Source organism: Saimiri boliviensis, chromosome 10 (assembly GCF_048565385.1).
Source record: "Saimiri boliviensis isolate mSaiBol1 chromosome 10, mSaiBol1.pri, whole genome shotgun sequence".
Classification (NCBI taxonomy): Eukaryota; Metazoa; Chordata; class Mammalia; order Primates; family Cebidae; genus Saimiri; species Saimiri boliviensis.
In genome coordinates this window covers 21,491,044-21,513,088 of record NC_133458.1, presented here as the reverse complement: position 1 = coordinate 21,513,088, position 22,045 = coordinate 21,491,044, and the positions used below count along the sequence as shown (strand labels likewise).

The 22,045-nt window shown below is 37.8% G+C and overlaps 1 protein-coding gene and 1 long non-coding RNA gene across 3 annotated transcripts in view; one reads left to right on the top strand and one right to left on the bottom strand.

Annotated features, from left to right (window-relative positions):
* Positions 1–14,518, bottom strand: part of MTPN (myotrophin) — a 50,310-nt gene extending 35,792 nt beyond the window's left edge. The window contains exon 1 of the mRNA XM_003920968.4: positions 14,168–14,518. Coding sequence (XP_003921017.1) covers positions 14,168–14,239 — 72 coding nt within the window. The 5' untranslated portion in view covers positions 14,240–14,518. The remainder of the gene's footprint in view (positions 1–14,167) is intronic.
* A 149-nt stretch (positions 14,519–14,667) lies between these two features.
* LOC104652037 (uncharacterized) overlaps positions 14,668–22,045 on the top strand; it is a 221,403-nt gene continuing 214,025 nt past the window's right edge. The window contains exon 1 of one of the 2 annotated variants that reach the window (XR_012512019.1): positions 14,668–14,729. This is a non-coding gene — a long non-coding RNA (uncharacterized LOC104652037). The remainder of the gene's footprint in view (positions 14,730–22,045) is intronic. The other variant, XR_012512020.1, reaches the window with a different exon arrangement.

Genomic DNA, 22,045 nt, shown 5'->3' with positions numbered 1-22,045 from the left:
TAAATGCAAACTTTCTCTTGCTGATGTCATCCTCCCAAATGCATCAAACTTATAAGCTATGAATATGAACTTATTTTAAATAATGACCAAGAATACATTTGTTATATATTGTTATCCCACCTATACATATACTTGGAACCTTCAACTTCGGCATTATTTTCTTTCAAAAATGACGACGTCAGTCATTCAAATTATAGAAATTTTAGTTTTAGTTTTCAGCTGATTTACTTACTAAATACACACAATTTTTCTTCTTTGGAAGACTTAGAAGCAATTAATTACACTTAGACATTTTCTAACTGAAAACTATTTTTTTAGAAGCATAATCATGGTAAAAATTAAAATTTTAATAACAAAATGCATGTGTTTATATAAAGACAGACTATCAAAATTAAGAAAATCCATTTAAAACATTATGGTAGTATGTCAACTTGGAAAAAAGACTCACATGATCAAAAAGTAGCTTCACTTACAAGATTCTATTTCATGGCTCCACAGTTGGAGGGGAGGGAGGGAAGAGAGAAGAAAGGAAAGAAAAAAGGTGACAACAGGCGAGAAAGAGAGGCAAAGACAAAAATTCAATACCTAAAGTTTCAAAGTATATAATCTGTAGAAATCTACTGAGTAGGAAGAATACAAATTTTCTTAAGATTGTTTTTCTGCTGCCAATATACATGAATGACAACTTGAAACTATTTTTCTCACAGCTCTTATTCCTGACAGAACTGCTTGTTGCACTGTTTTCCCCCGCTACTATCAGAAAAAAATCTAAAGGTAAACTGATTTTACACCCTTGGAATTAATGTTACTATTCTTCCTAATTTACAGATTAAAAAAAAATCTTTGTAGCTAAACATTTTAGCTAGAATGTTTCTTGCCTTTCAGTTGTGCTAATTTTGCACAGAAGTTTGGGGACTCTCTATTTACAATCTTGGGTGTTTTCAGTTCTGGAAATTTCTATTTTTATTAGTTCAAAGTTTGTATGTTTCTCCCTATTTTTTGCTGGTTAATTTCAATGTTTTATCTACTGTAATAGTCCATCTTCAGTTTTTTTCTATTTTTGTATTTTACTTGTAGTTCTAAAATATGTCAATGCAAAATGACAAAAAAACAGATACACTTTTGGAGTGAGTTAGGGCATAGTTCAAATCTTGTCCTTCCATTTGATAGCTGTAAGATCTCAGGTAAGTTACTTAATTTCCATTTCCTTAACTAAAAAATGGGGTAAGGGGGATAAGGTTTAATCTTATGAGTTCTGAATTATATATATATACACACATAAATATAAATTCATTATGTACCTGAATAGAGTAAGTACTCAACACCTTCTGTTCCCTTTCTTTTTCATTTTGAATTTGAAGTTCTATATATAGTCTTGATTCTCCTCTACGTTGTAACCAAAAATGACTTTATCTTAAGAAACTGCATAGCTGCTTTTTAGCCATATTTCATGCATTAAATAAGGGGAATAATTTATCAAAACCCATACAAACATCTTCTTTGCTGTTTGTTCTCTAACCCTTTTAACTAACCCTACCAAAGAAAACTCGTCTCAGTGGCTGACACTGTAGGTGCTCAAATGGTATTTCCTGCATGAATTATGAATGAACCAGTGAAAACTGCTAACTAGCCTTCTCTTTCAGTTCTGGAGTTGAAAATCAAGCCAGGGACAGGACTGGGAAGAAAATTCTGGAACGTTTTCAGTGAAGGATGATCTCATACAGCTGAAAATATTTTGCAGAATCTACTTCCAGTTTAAGAATCTAAATTAGTTCCTGTTTGTATATTTACAAGTAATGATTCCTTGTTTTCAGGATTCTAGGCCTCCTGCCTAAGGTTCAAATTTAGTACAGAAATTCTATGCTTTTCCTTTTAGAGAATTTCATTCAACCTCCCTCTCTCTTCTGTCTATCCACATGTGGCTTTCCATGCCTTGCTTTTCCATCCAACATCTTTCAATCATAAAGATTTCTAAATAATGTTTTTTGATAATGCTGACCCCAAAATAAGTTTTATATTATACATTTTAATTTTTTCTATCTCAAAAACTTGAGAAAAAAGTGAAACTTAGTTTATTAGACATAGTAGTTTCTCTAACTTCAATGTTATGTAGAGGTGTGCAACCTATGGCTCATGGGCCAAAGCCAGAATGCTGTTTTTGTAAATAAAGTTTTATTGGAACACAGACAGACTCATTTGTTGACATATCATCTATGACTGCTTTTGCACAACAGCAGAGATGAATAGTTATAAAGACTGTGAGACTGCCAAGGTCTAAAATATTTACTAGCTGGCCCTTTACAAAAAATGTATGCCAACCCATGCTATTAAGCATTGGCCTCTCTAAACCTGCTCTTAGATCTACATAGACAATAATACAAACAGCAAATATTTACTACAGAATTTCAGTGTATTAAGCACTGCTTTACAAATTTTACATTTATATTATCTTCTAAAACTTGTACACAACATGAATTGAGTATTATCACAATCCATATTTACAGATACAAAGCAGAGGTTTGATGAAATTAAATAACATGGTCAAGGTTAGTAAGTGGACAGGGCTGTGAATCAAACTCAGGTCTACCAAAATCCAAAGTGAAAGAGTAAATTACTTTCTTTTAGAGAGCTTCAAAATAATAAATAATGAAAAATGTTTTCTAAGGACTTCGTTTTAGGGTCAATATGCTTTTATGTTGTTATAAGTACTGTGGCATTAAGTATAGGTTTTAAAGTTTGTTTCTCAATACCAAGGTAAAAGCACTGATGATTCTTATTTTTCTCAAGGAAGCAAGCACAAAACTATCTTTACTTTCAGTGTGACTGTACAGTCTTAAAATTCCTAATTGAAATTCTAAAATGATAGTCATGAGAGGTTACAAGTGGAAGTGGCTGTTACAGTAACACAACTGCTGTCACTACAACAGTGTGGAAAAGTTGGACAAAGTTCACTGAGTTTATAACAACAAAGAGCTTGAAAATTTAGAGCTATTTCTAAGAGAGGAAATGAAAGAACATCATTTACACTAAGAACATCTGTTAACATACAAAGCAGTATATGGTAAACCAACTTTGGAAACAACAAAGGAAGGGACAGTTTCTGCAAATACTAAATACAAATGCAAGGAAACTGTATGGCAGATAACAGGCAATGAGATAACTAATGAGAATACAAAGATAATTGCTATCTTCAAACCCACAGCACAGTAGGCGAGATAAGTAGGTAAAAATTAATATAGGGTTCTTAATTTCAAGCATCAGAAACCAAATAAGACTGATTAAGACATGTAATACATTAACAGATATTAAAAGTAACTCCCAGAACTGCTAGGAAGAATGAAGAACAAAGGTCAGTAAATGGACACTTGTATTAAAAGCAAGAAATACAAGTGCTCCTCCCCTTACGATGGTGCTACACTTCAAATGCATTTAATACACCTAACCTGCCATCACAGTTTAGCCTAGCCCGCCTCGAACGTGCTCAGGACACTTACACTAGCCTATGTCCATGGGGCAAAAACAGCTGGCATTACAATACACAGCAGAGTACCAGTTATTTACCCTCATGATTGAGTGGCTGACTGGGAGCTGTGGCTCCCTGCACCATGAGAGTACCATAATGCATATCCCTAGCAGTGATATGATCTTGACTTTGAAAGCACTGATTTTGAAAGATCAAAATTCAAAATTTGAAGTACAGTTTCTACTGAATGTCTATCACTTTTGCATCATCTTAATGTCAAAAAAATGTTAAGTCAGGGACTGTGTGTGAAATCAAAATCTGTCACAAGAAACACCTGAGCACAGAAGAGAAGTTACAAATAGCACATCACAACTTCTGCTGTTTTTGGAAAGTGGTGTTTTCCTGCTGCCACTCCACATCTTTTACTGTGTCTTAGCATTTGTATCAGCTCTATATAGACACATCCAATTAGTCATATTTGGGTTATGAGCCCTTTTCCTGCGTGGGCAAGAGAAAGCAATATTTTGCACTTTTTGGCTTTTGTTGTGGTAAGCACCAGACCTTGCCTTTGATTAAGATTCACACAATGTAAGTAGGGAACTCCTCAAGCACAGGAAGAAGTTTCAAGTGGTATGATCCCTGCCAAGGGAGAAATGCCCCACTATAAACACTGTAGCTTAAAGATCTGCAGAATACTTTTTAGGGGGTAGAGGGGCGGTAGAGAAGAAGCTCTACATTCTCCAGTTTGTGAGACACTATTCAAGTGACTAAATGGTAATAACGAATCCATATTTATAAATGCACCTTTGCTTTTTCTTAACCAGTCATTAAGATGAAACTCATTTTAGACGTTCAAAAATTAAAGACATATCCCACAGACCAAGATTTGGGTTTCTTAAGCCACTGTTTTTCAAATATATGTCCAATAACTTGTTCGTAAAGTCAGAAGCCCATAAGCTCTCAAATTTAAGAAACTCTACAACAGAACATAAACTCAACAACAATGTTCTATATTAGACATCACCCACAAGCGATAAACTGCACAAGCAGTCAGGGAATGCTATGCAGAACAAAACAGACATTCATATAAAACTTCAAGAAGAAACTTGCCAAGCAGATGGCATGGGACAAAAAAGAGTAATTTATTAGAGGCAAGAGCTAGCCTAAGGTACCTCATTAGGAAACACAATGGTGTAGCTGGGGGTGGGGGTGGGGGGGTGGAAACTCATTCAAGTTCAGGAAAACTGAATTTAAATTTCAATCCAATTAGCAGTATGATCCTGGTCAAGGGCTTTCATACCTAATTTGTCCTTATCTATAAAATAAGGGAGCTGGACTAGTTGCTCTGTAAGTAACTTTGCTTCTGAACAAATTTATGAGGATGCTAATTAGTAACAAGAGCTAACATTTACTAACACCACATGCCAGGCACAATGTTAATAGTGTAAAAGAATGGTTTACACTTATTAGGCAGGTATTATAATCATTCCACTTCCACCAGTTGAAGAAACTCAAGTTCTGAGTGCTTAATTCACCCCAAGTGTGCAGTTAGTAAGAAGGTCAGACCTGGAAGATCTAATTCCAAAGCCAACACATTTAGCCTCTATGCTATGGTTTCACCAATAATGCAATTTGAAATCCTTAAAGGACAGTGCCATAATGAGCATCTATTGTACTCTGTGTAAAGTTTTTATTACCTACAATTGTTTTGTTGTTGACATGGAAGACTTGCTATGTTGCCCAGACTGATCTTGAATTCCTGGGCTCAAGTGATAGATCTTCCTGCCTTGGCCTCCCAAAATGCTGGGATTACAGGCGTGACTCATCATGCCCGGCCTATAACTTTTTTTTTAATACCTACATTTTTCAGATACTTAGTTTAGGTCTAAGTAGCAAAATCCTCATTATTTTTTATGTGTCAAATTGAAATCTTCCTAAAATATATTATACATGTCTCTAACTTTGTAAATAAGGGAAACATAACCAAGTTTAAACTTTTCATGAAGCTCAAGGTTAAGCTTATACATATTAATTATTGCTATTGCCTGGGGCATCTGAAACTTAAATATGGCTCTTTGCCCTTTACTTTCTTGGGTCAGCTTCTTATGTTTTGGTTTCTTTCCTTTCAGTAATCACTGCTCCTCTTTACACCTGTAATTTTTCGTGGGGCAGGGGGTGGGGAATCAAACTTCTAAGCTTATCAGAACTATTTAGTAAAGACACTGCTGCAAAAAATTTACTTTCAGCCATTTTTCTTATTACAAAGTGGCCTTTGATGTAATAGCATGAAGTAACTATTAATTACCAATTTTGCTGTGATTTGATTATCTAAACATACTTCCTCTGTTTCGAATTTTTGATATGGCATATTCCCACAATGCACGACATAGCCTCCTATCCTAAGATGATTCATAAAGAATTAAAAGTATTATGTTCCACAGATCACACAATCCCAGCATTCTAGAAAAAAATAAAATGCTTAATGCTTATTAAGAGACACACGTTAAGTTTTAAGTAGGTTCAAATCATCCTAATATTTTTCTCAAGATTATCGGAGAAAAATGTAAAGGAATCACCTGCAAAAATCCTAGAGAATGTGAGCAAGAAAGTGGCTCTATCTGATACTAAAACATATTCTGAAACTACACATCATTACATTAGTTAAGTATAGACAGAAAAAGAGCAAGAAATCTGTTTATGATAAAGATGATGGTTCAAATCATTAGAATAACTATAACAATCAATGGATGAGAACTCATTGTCAAAAAACCCCACCAAACTATATTCCTATTTCATGCCTTACTTCAAAATAATGGAGAAGTCAAATGTGTAAAATGAGAAGAAAAAAGTTCCAGAAAGGCAAATTTATTTGTAATTTTACAGAGGAGATCTTTATGAACAGGATACAAAATCCAAGTCACAAAAACAGAGAAAAAAACGATGCATTTAACCCCTTAAAAAGTATAGACCATTGTAGAACAAGAAAATAAATAAAGTCAAGAGACTAACTAGGAACAGTATTTGCAAAACATGATAAAAAAACTGATGTCCCTAATTTACAGAGTTTACACAAACCAATAAGAAACAGACCAACTAAAAGAAAAATAAGACATAAACAATCATTTTTCACCTATCCAAATGGCATAATCTAAAAAGTCTGATGATTGTCAAGTGTCCTGTTGGTGTGAGGGAACCACCAGTCTCATGCTCTGCCAATGTGTGCCTAAGCTGACGAAACTCATGAGGAGAGTAATGCAGATATATTTTCAAGTTGTCAAGGTATATGTACAAAGGTGATCACTAATACTGTTTAATTGCAAAGATGCACTGAAAACAAAATGTTTATCACAGAGGAATGGTTAAAAATGAATTATTATTCACCATGTAAAAAGAAAAGAATAAACACATTTCAATGTGGAAAGCAAAGTACAGAAGTGTTTACACAACTTTTTAAGTGAGGAAAACAGATGATTAAGTGAATTTTCAATGTTTTTCTGAAATTAGTTACATGGATCTGTTAAGAATGGCTGATTTGTTCACAGGCACTGGGGAGGGGACATCTTTACCATTCAGTCCTAACTGTGGCATTTTAAAATCTGTATCTGAATTTATTTAATTTTACTTTTTAAAAGTTAGGAGTTATCTAAATAATAAAATTTTGGCCAGTTTTGGTCTTCTTTATTCTGTCTTAAAAACACTTAATAAGTTTTGTATTTTAAAGAGAGGAACCACATAGGTAGGAAAAATAGTCAATGGGATATCTTGTTTCACTTTATTCAATACAACTTTATTTTTTTTAAATAAGGACATATTTTTATAATTTAAATCAGCTTAATTCATTAAATTTTTAACTGTCTGCACGAATAAAAGGAAAACATTTAGAATCTCAAAACAAAACCCTTTATTTAGCCTATGTACATCTGAATGAATACTTACGTTCCAATGTAAAAAAAAAAAGATCCATTATATATATTTTTAAAAAGACTAAAGGCATTAATAATTAGAAATAAAGCTATACTGAAGTTTATCTACTGAGGGCACTTGTGTATCATACAAACTGACATCTGCTTTCAGAATGGGTCACCAGCCCTTCTGTAGAAAAGCCAACACATAGTGACACATTTTTATAAGAAAGAAACTAATAAAGAAGAACAAGAAAGGAAGCTGCCTAAAACCAACAGATGCAAAGTAGACTGAATCAGAGCCTCTTTTAAATTGGCTATTTTATTAGGAAAGTGAAAAGCGATCACAGTAAGTCTTGCAATTTGTAAAGATTAGAGTTGATACCTTTCTCAGGTTCAAGAGATTCTGTCCTTTCACATGGTGCACATTGTTGCTTTTCGAACCTATTAAGAGTGTCAACGGCAGATGTAATTAGAATGGGGGTTGGAGGGAAAGGAAACCACAGAGAAAGGGAAGTTAGAGACCAGGCTTCTATTTCACAGCAAGTGAAATAGAAGTACATGTAAACAAGAGAGTACATATATTAGACCTGCTGAAGATTATAAGTGGCTGTTTATCAGTGCAACTCACAAGCACTCACCTGTAAGGATATTGGATCCTTAAAATATACCAAAAAGCTCACCTTTCAGTAGTCTCAATGGGTAATTATCATCCTGCTGTGATTGTTTATTTTTGCTGTTTATATCCTCAACAATACAGTACCCCCCCTAGTTATCTAGCCTTATTGAGAAATGGAGGTCAAGGGCATGCTGAAGTAGTTAACAGCATGGGGCTTTGAAACTCCTTTAAAACCCAAGGAAGTGGGTTCAAATCTCAGCTTCACCACTTAAGAACTTTATGATCGTAAGCAAATTATTTAATCTCTGCCTCTAAAATCTATAAAATGGGGTTAACATTGTTAATAATGCTCATGCTTACTGTTGATAAGTAAATGAAATAATACCTGTAATCACAATCCTCAAATATATAAAATTTTATAAACATCTACTTTTTTCAGTGTTATTTGTTTTATTTAAATCATTATGAATAGAAATCTCAATAATTTAATTATTTTTGTTTCTTCCTAAGGCAAACAGACAAAATTTAACTTTTTCTGGACTGCGTAGGATCACAATTAGGAACATAAATTATAAGGTAAGATTGTATGTGACTATAAATACAAAAAAACATTCTGCAGGCTATCAGTCCCTCTTGAGCAATGACAGTCTCTGATGAGAGTTTAAGTTTACAGAGATGTTTGTCTCTATGCTAATTATTTCCAAACTGTTAGATTTAAAAATTTTAAAATATGGTCTCCATTTGTGTCTTCATTCATAGTCAGAATTAATTAGTTTTGCCTGCCTCTTACAAGCCACTTTCTTGTTTTCTTAATTCTAAACTGCTGTTAGCTAAAAAAAAAAAAAAAAAAAAAAAACCAAACATTTCAAAGCAAACTGGTATGGTTATAAACACACACACGCTCGAACACACGCAGCCGCCCTGTAGATTCAGACAGTTTTGGGTTTAAATTCCAGTTATGCTACTTAGTTTGTGACCTTGTCAAGTTACTTCAGTTCCCTAAGCCTCAGGTTCCTCAGCCTTAAAATGAGATTATTACATATAATGAAACACTGTGGTAAGAAGCAAACAAAAACTTAGGTGAAACATCTGACAGAGTGCTTTCTAGTCTGACAATGTAAGTCATCCAGTCAATGGTAATTATTATTCAGTAACTAAGGAAGTATGCTGAAATTACTGCTAAGTTAAGAATAAAGTGAATTTCTTACTAGGAACATGCTTTTAATGTGTACAATTCCTTGGCATTAGGCCGGAGACAGAAAGATGAAAAAGAATATATTATCTACCCTCCAGGAGTTGAGAGCCTAATGAAGACAGACATGTAAAGAAAACCACAGCAATCTGATGAGCAAAACAGTAAAAGCAGCAGCACTCTATGTGAAGTAAAAATATTTTTCTGGAAGGGGTGATACTTACCCTACCCTAGGAGGGTAAACAGGAGTTTACCAGATTAGGGGTTAGAGATTGAGGTGAGCAGACTTGATATTCATAGCCCCATTTTTCATCTGGATGTTTCTTTTTTTCTTTGAATTAATTTTTTAAACCTTTTAATATGGAAGGACATCTTAAATTTACATTGCCTACTGTTTGACAGGTTCTAGTTGTTAATGAGTTTTGCTTTTGTTTGGTTTTTGTTTGTTTTCTTTTTTTTAATTTTTTAATTGCATTTTAGGTTTTGGGGTACATGTGAAGAACATGCAAGATTGTTGCATAGGTACACACGTGGCAGTGTGATTTGCTGCCTTCCTCCCCCTCACCTACATCTGGCATTTCTCCCCAGGCCATCCCCCCACCAACTACCCACCCCCCAGTGTCCCTCCCCTATTTCCCTCCAACAGACCCCAGTGTGTAGTGCTCCCCTCCTTGTGTCCATGTGTTCCCATTGTTCAACACCCGCCTATGAGTGAGAACATGCGGTGTTTGATTTTCTGCTCCTGTGTCAGTCTGCTGAGAATGATGGTTTCCAGGTTCATCCATGTCCCTACAAAGGACATGAACTCATCGTTTTTGATGGCTGCATAATATTCCATGGTGTATATGTGCCACATTTTCCCTGTCCAGTCTATCATCAGTGGGCATTTGGGTTGGTTCCACGTCTTTGCTATTGTAAACTGTGCTGCAATGAACATTCGTGTGCATGTGTCCTTATAGTAGAACGATTTATGATCATTTGGAAATATACCCAGTAATGGGATTGATCTGGATGTTTCTTTTGGGTAACATTATTTTTGCCTTTGTCTTCAATTTCTGCCTTTATGTAAATTTCTCCTGTTAGAGTTAATTCTAGCCTCACCTGACTTTCAGACTGTGTAATCACTGTTCAGACAAATTCTGTATTTTCTTTCTTGACTATTTTCTTATAGTCAAGAAAAAACATAGTCCAGGCTGGAAAGAAGTAGCAACCGATCCTAAGTAGTGAGAAGAAAGGAGAGTGAGAAATGTAAGAGGAAGACAAAGAAGGTAGTCTTGGTAACCCTTAGAAATCTAGGAAAGTTTCCTTGTTTCCGGTATGGGCAGATGGTTGGGTCACGGTGCCATTAGTCAAAATGGAGACACAATAGCAATAAAAAAACAGCTGAGAGGAATACAGCTCAATTTAAAATTTGTCTGAACAGAGCTTATGCAGTCTGAAACTCAGGTGAGGCTAGAATTAACTCCAACAGGAGAAATTTACATAAAAGCAGAAATGGAAGACAAAGGCAAAAATAATGGCACCCAAAAGAAACATCCAGATCAAAAATGGGGCTATGAATATCTGTTTTGGCTTCTCATGAATAGCTTATTTTCTGGCTTAGACTTGTTTTCCAGCTGGACAACTGAATTTTATGAAAGTGAGATGTGATTTATAATTATACTATATAAAAGTATATACTACTTATATACCATATAAAAGTATATACTACTATAAAAGTCTGAATCTTTTTTCACATAGGTCTGCTGAATATAGGTGCTTATGTTTCCTGAGAACTGTGTCCAACTTCTTTACTATCATCTCAGGACTTCTAAAGTGTTTAAAACCTGAAAGATGCCCAATAAAAATGAATGATTAACTAAATGTGGTCCTTAAGTCAGTCAAGAAGCCAAATGCAGCACTGAAAGACTTTAAAATTGCTTCGGATATTGTTTAAGATTATATATGAACATGTAATGCAGTAATCTAAATTTTTCTCTAAATAATCTAAATTTTTCTCTAAATAGTGTCTTTTCCATTTCAAAACACAACTTTCAGTGGCTTGGGAACGATGAATTCACTTTTCTAAGTTCAAGAACTCACCTAAAACCAATGATTTAGGGATATCCTTTCAAGAAAGAAGTCAGAAGCAGGTAGAAAAGTGTAATTACTCATTTTTAAAAATACTAATTTAAAAAGGGAAAAAAGGCTGGGCCCAGTGGTTCACAACTATCATCCCAGGGCTTTGGGAAGCCAAGGCCAGAAGATCGCTTGAGCTAGGAGTTTGAGGGCAACTTGTGCAACAAAGTGAGATCTAGTCTCTACAAAAAATGTAAAATCCACTGGGTGTCGTTGTGCACACCTATGGTCCCAGCTGCTCAGGAGGCTGAGGCAGGAGGATTACCTGAGCCCAGGAGTCTGAAGTTACAATGAGTTATGATCATGCCACTGCACTCTAGCTTGGGCGACAAAGCAAAGACCCTATCTCCAAAAACACAAACAACCACACAAAAAAACTGTTTCCAAAAAAAAAAAGGAGAGAAGGAGGGAAATACTAAAATGCTTATCTTACTCTTCCAGGTAGATTCTTGTGTTAACAGTGTGTGAGATCTTCACAGGAACGCTGAAGAGAGTATTTTAAATGGACTCTCATCCCTGAGAATGAAGACTAGACAAGTGTAAATGCTTCTTTGGCATTTTCTTTGCACATACCAACTCAAATAGACGCACATTACATAAACTCAGAAAGTGAGTGTTCACAAATTGGTAGATGAAAAAGGTGAGTCAATAAATAAGCAGGGGAGAAGCTGTGGGGCAGAAGAAACTAATAAAGACCTGAGAGTATACAAGGGCACCACTAGGAAGCCAAGTCAATATGAACTTTAGTGCTTGTTTTGTCATTATTTCTCATTAACAAAGTGAAAGATACTTTATGAAATCTTCATTACTTAATAAAAACTAAGAAAGGATAAAGCTCAATGCTCTGTACATCAGATTACATTACAGGTACAGTCATATTTTTTGGATAGTCCAGTTTTCAATACTTCCTTTTGCTTTTTCTGAATGTCTACCCTCCCTCTTATGAACATTTTTTATATTAATGAAGAATAGGCTATGGTAGTAATATAGGGAAAAAAAGAAAACTGAACATGATAACCGAATTATAAAACTAATTGGAAATAAATTAATCCATCTTTATTGGCACATATTTTCATACAAATATTTTTGTGTAGTTGAGAATTCTTTGGGCATTTATCTGCCTGAATGTGGACCTTGGAAATCTCCTACTAGAAATCTTGGTATGCTATGCTTTCACAATTAGATCTTAGACTGACAGATATTGCATGGAGCAGTTCAAGAGTTTCAGTTTTGGAGTTAGCAATTTATTTCTTACTTCACAATTTACCAGCTCCATAACTTTTCTTAAGTATCCTGCATCTCAGTAATCTGTAAAATGGGACCAATAATAGGACTTACTTCACAATAGTCACAAGGAGGACATAAAGTAATGTGTCAGGAAAACACTAAATAAATTGTGTTATTTTGGTAGCTGTAAGTTCAGTTAGTACTTAATCAATTTTTTGTATTTCAAGTGTATCAAATAACCTAGGTTCCACCATGGCAGGAAAACAAAAGCCCACTCACTTCCAGAGTATTGCAGTGTCCTGCCACTGCTAAGTGTTCCAAATAATTTCTTCCTTTTAACTTTATATTAAAATAGCCAATAAGTCAGGTTTCAGTCGGCTACCAACTGAGAAGGCAGTGACTAGAAGACAGCCTATCCTAAAAATCCACTGCAAATAACAACTAAGCGGGTAAGCAGCACCCAAAAAGTCTAAATTGTAATGACAGTAAATAGAGTCAAAACCATCAGCAGTTTGCCTTGCAGAATCCTGTAACTTTTAAGAAACTGCTTCTGCTTACTTGCTTCCTAACACATACCTCTGATGCAAAACCCCTGCAGCAAAAACCCAGGTCAGGTCCTATTCCTTTAAGAGTTAAAATCTAGCCTGAATTCTCACCCTTTTAGAAGGTGAGGAAGACGCCATCCGTGGTTGTCATAAAATTATACTTGTTTTGAAAGATTCTTTTTAGATTATCCCTAAATTAAAATCATATGTTAAGTTCTCTCATAATTACAAAAGGCACAGTTTTAGGATGGAAAGGCAGGCTAGCTTGGAATTTTAAGTTTCCCACTTTGCCACAATGTGGATTCAGTTTTATATTTGGGGCTGAGGTTTAAGTTTGGGTTTCTTCATCATTATTTTACCCCCAATTACACTGTCACTAAACTGCATGCATTGCTATTTACTACACGCGTAAGCATTTCAGGTGACATCAGGGAGAAGAATGGAATAACTAAAGTTAACATGCTTGTTTAAAAACTATTCAGACATCTTAAACATTCCCAGATGCCAAATATGTATTTGTTGTGGTGGGGGAAAAGGAAAAAGACCACACCCAAAGTTAAGACACCACAGTGAAGTGATACCAAGTTCCAGAATTTTAACTATTGCTATTTATAGTACTCTTTTCACGGTCAATGAATCCTTTATATTCACACCAGGCCCAGCGTTAAACAAAATGTGCCTCTGATCCTAATTACTTAGGTGACTTCATTTAGTCATGGCTAAGTCCAAGATGGAGACCCACCTCATTCAAAGAAAGGTTTAAGTAACTTTGGTGTAGAAGGGGGCCAAACTCAAATGATCAGCGCTCAGAAGGGAGTCTGGAGGAGCCAGACGCCACTCCCCCCTCCCCCAAGAGGCCAGGATGTCAAGTAGCGCCTCATTAACACAGCAGTTACCTGACGCAGAACGCTACCAAGTTACCTGGACCCTTCTTTCCGCTTAGCTCCTCCCTAGGCGCCCCTCTCTCCTCGGTGCCGCCTCCACCCAGGAAGTCTCTCTTCCCGCCCGCCCCCATTCCCGCAGTCCAGCTCCCATCAGCTTCCTCAGCCTCACCTCCAGCCCACCTCCGTGTTCTCGCCTACTCTTCTCATCCCCGCTTACCTTGGCCACATAGTCTTTCACCTCGTCCAAGTCTCCGTTTTTCAGGGCCCACATGAACTCCTTGTCGCACATCACTGCAGCGGGGCAGGCCGGTTGGCCGGGCAGAAGATGAGGAGGCGGTGGCAGCAGCAAGCGGATGCCGCCGGGCAAGAGGGAGGCAGGGCCGCGCGATGCCGGAGAGAAGAAGAGAGGGCGGGTTAGGCTGCCAGGCGGGCGAGGCAGTTGGCCGCTGCGACCGTTCCGTTCGGGCGGGAGAAAGAAAGTTCTTTTGCGGCCACGGGGCCCAGCAGAGAAGGTTCCGCCTGGCCGAGAAGCAGGAACCTTTACACTTCCGGTTCACTCCCCACTAGGACCCTCCCCCAACTTCCTCTTCCTCTTCTCCGCGGAACGCCCCTCTCTGGGCCCCGCCTCTAAGGTCCGCGACGCTGGCGCCACTACTGGGCATGCGTATTGTACGGGAGTGGCCAGTGTGGAGGGGAGGAGCCGGGGACAAGTGGGCGGGACTGGGAGGCTGAGTGAAGTCCTGAGGAGGTCCAGGCTGCGAGTGGAGGAAGAGTGAGAGGTATTGTGGATGGGATTAGGACTTTTCTGCACCTAAAGTTTTAAACACTTTACTTTTTAAGAAACAATCTTGGAGGGCATCTTGCTCAGCTTTTAAAAATGTATAGTAAGAGTGTTTGATGTGAACTCCTTTCTTTCCTTCCTTTTCCCCTTCCCTCCCTACCTTCTACCTTCCCGCTCTCTGTTATACTGTATTACTGGGCTAAAAACGATAGAATAACGCTATTCCTGCCCTCAAGGAAACCTTCGACACTTAAAACTACAATGTAAATTGAGTATGTTAACTATGTGTAATGTTCTCTGGAGCAAAAACTTTAGTGTGTGGCAGGGGAAAAAAAAGAAAACTTTTCCTGACCAGCAAATGATGTACAGGAGTAGGAATTCAGTTTGATGCCATAAAGCGGAGCAAACCAAATTGTCTAGTACAATGTGCATTTTTTAAATTTACCGTTTGTTTTTAATGTCTTGAAACTTTAGAACCGTTCTAGTGAAGTCAGTTCTGTGCTTCCCAGGGTTTAGTTGTAATGCCATAGTGCACAGCTACCAGGTGAACTGTTTCTGACAACTCTAATGATCCAAGCATGAGCACATGAACATAGATCCAATAAAAGCTCTTCTCGAAACTAGAATATACACATAATATATACACATATTTAACTATTACTATATATATAACTCATATATATACAGATAATCTATTATTTGTAACCCACTAAAATTAACGAAGCTACTTTACCACCACTGCCATACAGTGTAGGGGTTCTGAACAGAGTCTGGGGTTCAGAGTCTGTTTAATTGCCAATACCGGCCCCACTTCTTGCCAATTTTGTGTCATGTTGGGTAAATTACTGAATCCCCTTCTTCTACTGAGCCCCATGCTTCAGTTTTCCACATGTGTAGAATGGGGATACCGATAGTGTTTGGAAATGTAGTTTTTTGCTGTCAGTTAGAATAGAATAGCAAATAGGTTTCAAATAAAAAGAAATCCTTCCAAATATTAACAGCTATCTAGATTGTTATTTGTTAATTTTACTCCCTGACAATTAGAAATACAAGTCCACATACCCAACAGTGATACATTTCTGGAAACAAATCTCAGGGAGTTTGTTAGGCAAGTCCTGGAATCTCCATCTCTTCTCCAACACACTCCCACCTGTGTGCTTTCTGAGTTACATCATGCTGAGAGCTCTTGGTTTATGTCTTTGGCCAGGTGCAGTGGCTCATGCCTGTAATCCTAGCAGTTTGGGAGGACAAGGCTGGAAGATCAGCCAGGGCAACAAAATGACACACCATCTCTACAAAACACAAAGATTAAAAAGTTATCTGGTGCAGTGTCAGACACCTGCTGTCCCAGCTACTTGGGAGGTTGGGGTGGGAGGATTGCTTGAGCCCTGGAGTTTGAGGCCACAGTGAGCTATGATGGTACCATGGCACTCCACCACGGCACTCCAGCCTGGATAACAGAGCAAGATCATCTCAAAAAGAAAAAGAAAAAAGCCGGGCGCGGTGGCTCAAGCCTGTAATCCCAGCACTTTGGGAGGCCGAGGCGGGTGGATCACAAGGTCAAGAGATTGAGACCATCTTGGTCAACATGGTGAAACCCCGTCTCTACTAAAAATACAAAAAAAATAGCTGGGCATGGTGGTGCGTGCCTGTAATCCCAGCTACTCAGGAGGCTGAGGCAGGAGAATTGCCTGAACCCAGGAGGCGGAGGTTGCGGTGAGCCGAGATCGCGCCATTGCACTGCAGCCTGGGTAACAAGAGCGAAACTCCGTCTCAAAAAAAAAAAAAAAAAGAAAAAAGAAAAAAAAAGAAAAAAAAAATCTCTAACCAGACTTTTCCTATGTGATCCACTCTTATATTTAACTTCTTACTCATTTGGATTTCTCAAACTTAACATGTCCAGAATAGGATCTGGTCTCCTGCAGATGTTAAACCTAGTTATCCCCGATACATATCTGAAAATGGCAGTACCAACCACCCTATCACTAAAACCAGAAACATGGGAGTCGTAATCGCTCTTCCCATTTTCAACTTTTCGCTTATTCAATCCATCAGTAAATCTTTCAAAATATGTTTTAAATTTGTTCATTTCTTGCCATCTTCACTACTTACTACTGCCTGCATCCTCACATATGCCCCCCAACCCTTGCCACTGTCGTCATCTCTGTCTACGCTGCTATGATGCTATGTGCTGTGATAGGCTCCCAGTTGGTGTCCTATTTTCACTCTTAACATGTCTAGATAATTCCCCACATTGGGAGTTACTCTTTTAAAACTTAAACATGCACTCTTTGTCCTAAGACCTTTCAAAGGCTTCCTATTGCAGGTAGGTTAAAATCCTAACTACTTCATAAGGCCTTCAGGGCCTTTTGTGCACTGACTGCTGATGGTAGTTGATGTTATCTCCTCTCTCATGACATTCCCTGGACACCCTCATTGTTTCTTTGATTTTGAAATATCTTGTCTTCTCTCAGTTTCAAGCTAAACCAGGCTCATTCCACCCTAAGGCCGTTATATTTCTTGTTTCTTCTCTGGAATGTTCTTCATCTCAGTCTTGTTCATTTCTTCTGACTTTTGAGGTTCCAATGCAAACCTTCAGAGACACTTCCCAAACCACCCACTTTAAATAGGTCCCTCAATTACTTATATAGCCCAGCTTTTCTCCTATTTACAGCACATATCACAAGTATTTTAATTATCTTTTTTGTTTACCTATTCTGGTAAGTATTCATAGTGTTAAAGAAATAGTTCCTTTTGTCTGCCATTCTGGGCACGAGAGAGAATTGCTCTTCCTGGCTTGTAGTTGAATAATGTCATGTAACTAATTTTGGCCTACTAGTTAGCAGACATGAAGTGAGTCACTTCCAGGCTTGTCTTTGTGAGACCCTTCAGAACTCTTTCCTTCTACTACAGCAACTAGCAGCATGCAAGATAATGGCTATACAGTCAGTCTGCATTCCTGCATAACTACAATAAGCAGAGCGCAGAGCTCCCTCATCATCCCATAATGGATATATGGGATGAATATGAATTAAACTTTTATTGTTTTCAGCCATTGAAACTGTGGTGTTTATTACTGGAGGAACACTGAACCAACCTTGACTAACACAGAAATTAGTGTCAGAATGGGGATGTTACTAGAACAAAATCTTTAAATAAATAGCATTGGCTCAGGGGCTGAGGAATACACAACAAAGGAAGTGATAGGAGAAGCCATAAAGATGGTGATTCGTATTCACAGGACTGAAACCTTTAGCAAAAGTCCTGTGATAATATGGGGAAGCTCTAGTAGCTCTGGAGGAAAAGGCCAGAAAATGGAAAGCTGGTGGCATGTGTCAATAACTACTGACTATATAAAATACTGTGACTGGTGGGGAGTGTCAAGTTTCTTGGCACTGTGAACAAAGAATTGGACAAAATGCACAAAGCAAGAAAAGAATGAGTAACAAAAGCAGAGATTTCTTGAAAATGAAAATACACTCTGTGGAGTGGGAGCAGGCTGGAGTAAGCGACTCAAGGGCCTGGTTACAGTATTTTCTGGGGTTTAAATACTCTCTAGAGGTTTCCCATTGGTTATTTGGTGTACGCCCGATGTCAATGAAGTAGTGGACCCTAAATCAGTCTGGGCAGGAGAGGACCAGTCAGAGCCCGAAGCAAAGTTGCAGTTACATCCTATGCAAATGTCTAATTGGTTGCAGAAAGTGATGAATCAGAGGCTGGGAGGCAAAGTTATAGTTACACCCTATGCAAATGTTTAATTGGTTGCAGAAAGTGATGAATCAGAGGTGGGGGGTGGTGGTGGGGGATCACGAGATCAGGAGTTCAAGACTGGTCTCTACTAAAATACCAAAAATTAGCAGGGTGTCGGAGTGCACACCTGTAGTCCCAGCTACTCGGGAGGCTGAGGTAGAGGAATCGCTTGAACTGGGGAGGTAGAGACTGTAGTGAGCCAAGATCGTGCCAGTGCACTCCAGCCTGGCCACAGCATAAACTCTGTCTTAAAAAAAAACAAAAAAAATCCACAAAGTTATACTCCTATGCAAAGGAAGACTTGGCCTGTGACCAGCCTGATTGGTTGCAGGAGGGGATCAACCAGAGGTAGTTGCAATTTTTTTTAAATTGCATTTTAGGTTTTGGGGTACACGTGAAGAACATGCAAGATTGTTGCATAGGTACACACATGGCAGTGTGATTTGCTGCCTTCCTCCCCATCACCTGTATGTGGCATTTCTACCCATGCTATCTCTCCCCAACTCCCCACCCCCGCGCTGTCCCTCCCCTGTTTCTCCTCCCCACCCCCACAGATCCCAGTGCGTGGGTAGTTGCAATTTTTTATCTGTCATGCAGAAAAGATGGGGGTTGCAAAGGGCGTAGCTCAAGTCCTTTTGTTATTTGGGCATGGAAAGTTGGACTTTTCCTTTCAATTTAGTTTTGGGAGGTCAGTGTGAATCGGCCTTGGGTTCCCTGCCTCCAGACCCTATTCTCCTGCCTCAATGCTACAGGCAACGATAAGTTCAGAAAATAATTGTCCAGCTTGCAGTTAGGAATGAAAGTGATTATAGGGAGCTATAAATTTGGAGACACACATGTTTAGAAGATGCAAGTAATTCCCATTATTATTCACTGAAAAACAAAACTGAGATGAGCAACAAAGGCTTTTAGAACCCAACCTCTTGGCAAGTATCACACCCATGACTAAAACCTCAGAATAGATTAAAATGGTACTCCTTGAATCTTTTCAGTTGAACAAAATGGTACAGATCTTCCCATGACAGAGCTTAATAGATTCAAGGTACCTATAGTACAGTGGAGACACACAATTACGGTATGTGGAGCTGGCTTGAATCAAATATGGAAGAAGCTGACTGAATTTTTGAGAGACATGCCAAAATATCTATCAGTCAAGACTAAAGGAAACTGTAAATAGACTTGAATTGATCATGGGGCTTCAACCTTCTGTGGACAGGAAATTATCTGAGAAAGCTGCTCAGACTCTAAGGAGAACACATTTTCCAGTGCTCACTTAAGATAAGGACCAGGAGGCTGGGCGTGGTGGCTCACAGCTGTAATCCCAGTGGTTTGGGAGGGCAAGGTAGGTGAATCACAAGGTCAGAAGTTCGAGACCAGCCTGGCCAACATGGTGAAAGACAAAATACAAAAAATTAGCTGTGTATGATGGTGGGCGCCTGTAATCCCAGATACTCAGGAGGATGAAGCAAGAGAATCGCTTGAACCTGGAAGGTAGAGTTTGTACTGAGCCGAGATTGCACGACTGCACTCCAGCCCGGGTGACAGTGCAAGACTCCGTCTCAAAAAAAGAAAAAAAAAAAAGATGGGGACACAGAGAATGTGGTCTAAACCCAAAAGTATCTGAGCTAGGTCCTCAATCAATTTAGAAGTTTATTTTGCCAAGGCTAAGGACATACCAGGAACAAATGAAAGTGGAATTGCAGAAACAGTCTGTAGTCTGTGCCTTACTTCAAAGATGATTTTGAGGGCTCCAATATTTAGAGGGAAAAAGTGGGTGGGAGGAGAGAAAAGGAGGGCGTGATAATCCATATGTTACAAGAGAAAAGGAGCAGGTAGCAGGTAGAGAAATAGTCAGTTGTGTATTTGTCTCATGCTCAGTAAACCAGCACACTTTATTTATGTAAGGTGAACATAGAGAAGCTGCCTGTGGAGATGTTTAACCTTTTATCTGTTGCTATCTACTTAGAAACAATAGGAAAGTCAGCTTCTTGCATGACTTAGCTTTCAGCTTAATTTTTTTTTCTTTTAGCATAGTGAACTGGAGTTGTTTTTATTTTCCTTTCACATTTCGCTGCCTTTTTCTTTTTAAAATCTTTCTGAGAAAGCATTTTAGAAGCAAATGAGTCTCTGGTTTTGTCTGATCTCTCATGGCTAGGACAGTTTATTCCTAGACAGACAGGTCCCACATTGTTAGGAAAGCTCATTTTTAGCAGACTGTAAGGTCTCACATCCCACAAAGAAAAAAAATGGGAGAGGAAGAGAGAAAGAAAACAACAAACAAACAAAAAGTGAAAACAGCCTTGGAAAACTGATAGAGGCTCTATTACTCTGAAGTTCATGCATCAGTAGGCAGGTATAAAGGTGGTTTATGTACAGAAATAGGTTGCTATTATTTTCTTTCAAAGTTTAAGTTGTCTAGTTTCAGTTTGCATGGCTTTAAGAAGAGCACAGCTTAATTCCTAGCGATTTCAATTAAAGGAAAATGGACAAAAAAGGGAAAAAAAAGAAGGGAAAAAATTGAAAGCATTATTTTGGAGACTTGTAGCCAGGAAAAATTTTAAAATTCAGTCTAAATTGTGGAAAATAATAAAAGTCAGAAACATTAGGCAAGACTAGAATCTAATAACAGGTGTACTATAGTTTAGTTTGAAATGTAATTTTTCTCTCTCCAACTTTCAAATTTTATTCAAGACAAAATCATAGTAGGAACAATTTATGTTTAAAGTAAGTTTTAGTTTACTGTACTTGGCTTGATTATTTGCATAAAGTACAGCAAGAATAATTATTTGCCATGCAGGCTCTCTCTTTTTCTTCATAAAATTGGCTTTCCTGGAAGCGAATTTTCATAAGGCATCTAAGATTTGAGGTTTTTAAAAACCTTGAGCCCAGCTAAGAATTCACTGTGCCTGCAGATACCTGTGTGAATTGGGTGAATTCCTTTTTTTTCAAGGTCTCAAGAAAACTCGAGTTTCCTGGGCTTGTCAGAAAGTGACATTCTTTACTTACCACAGGTCAGGACTCTGCAAATAACAATGTATGATCCCAGTTTTTCCAAGGGGCTTTTATTGGCTTTATAGGTCAGCCACATTTTCTCAATGCAATCTGAAAATGTCGTTACAGTCAAAGCCTTGATAAAATCACCAGTGTCCCCAATTATGTCCTGTTATGAAAGAAAATAGATTCTTATTGAAATTATGCACAGAGCTGTATTGTCATAAACTAAGAATATTCACCAAATATTTTCCAAATTTTGAAACAATTGCAATTAGTTTGAAAGAAAGGAATTGTTTTAAATTTTTCTTATTAGAGTATACTTTACCCAGTTGTTAAAAGCTGTAAATAGCTTAAAAGAAGGGAAAACTTTCTTGACTCTAGAAAACAAAACAGAAAGAATCAGCAAATGTTTGAGACATAAAGTCATAAAAGATGATTTCGTCTTCTGTTAGTCCAGTCCATGCAATTAATTCCTGTTCTGCTTTATATTGCATTAGCAGTCCTCCTGAATACAAAGCTCTCTATGAGAATCCTGGGAGTTTTCCTTCTCTTTATTCCAATGGCATATTT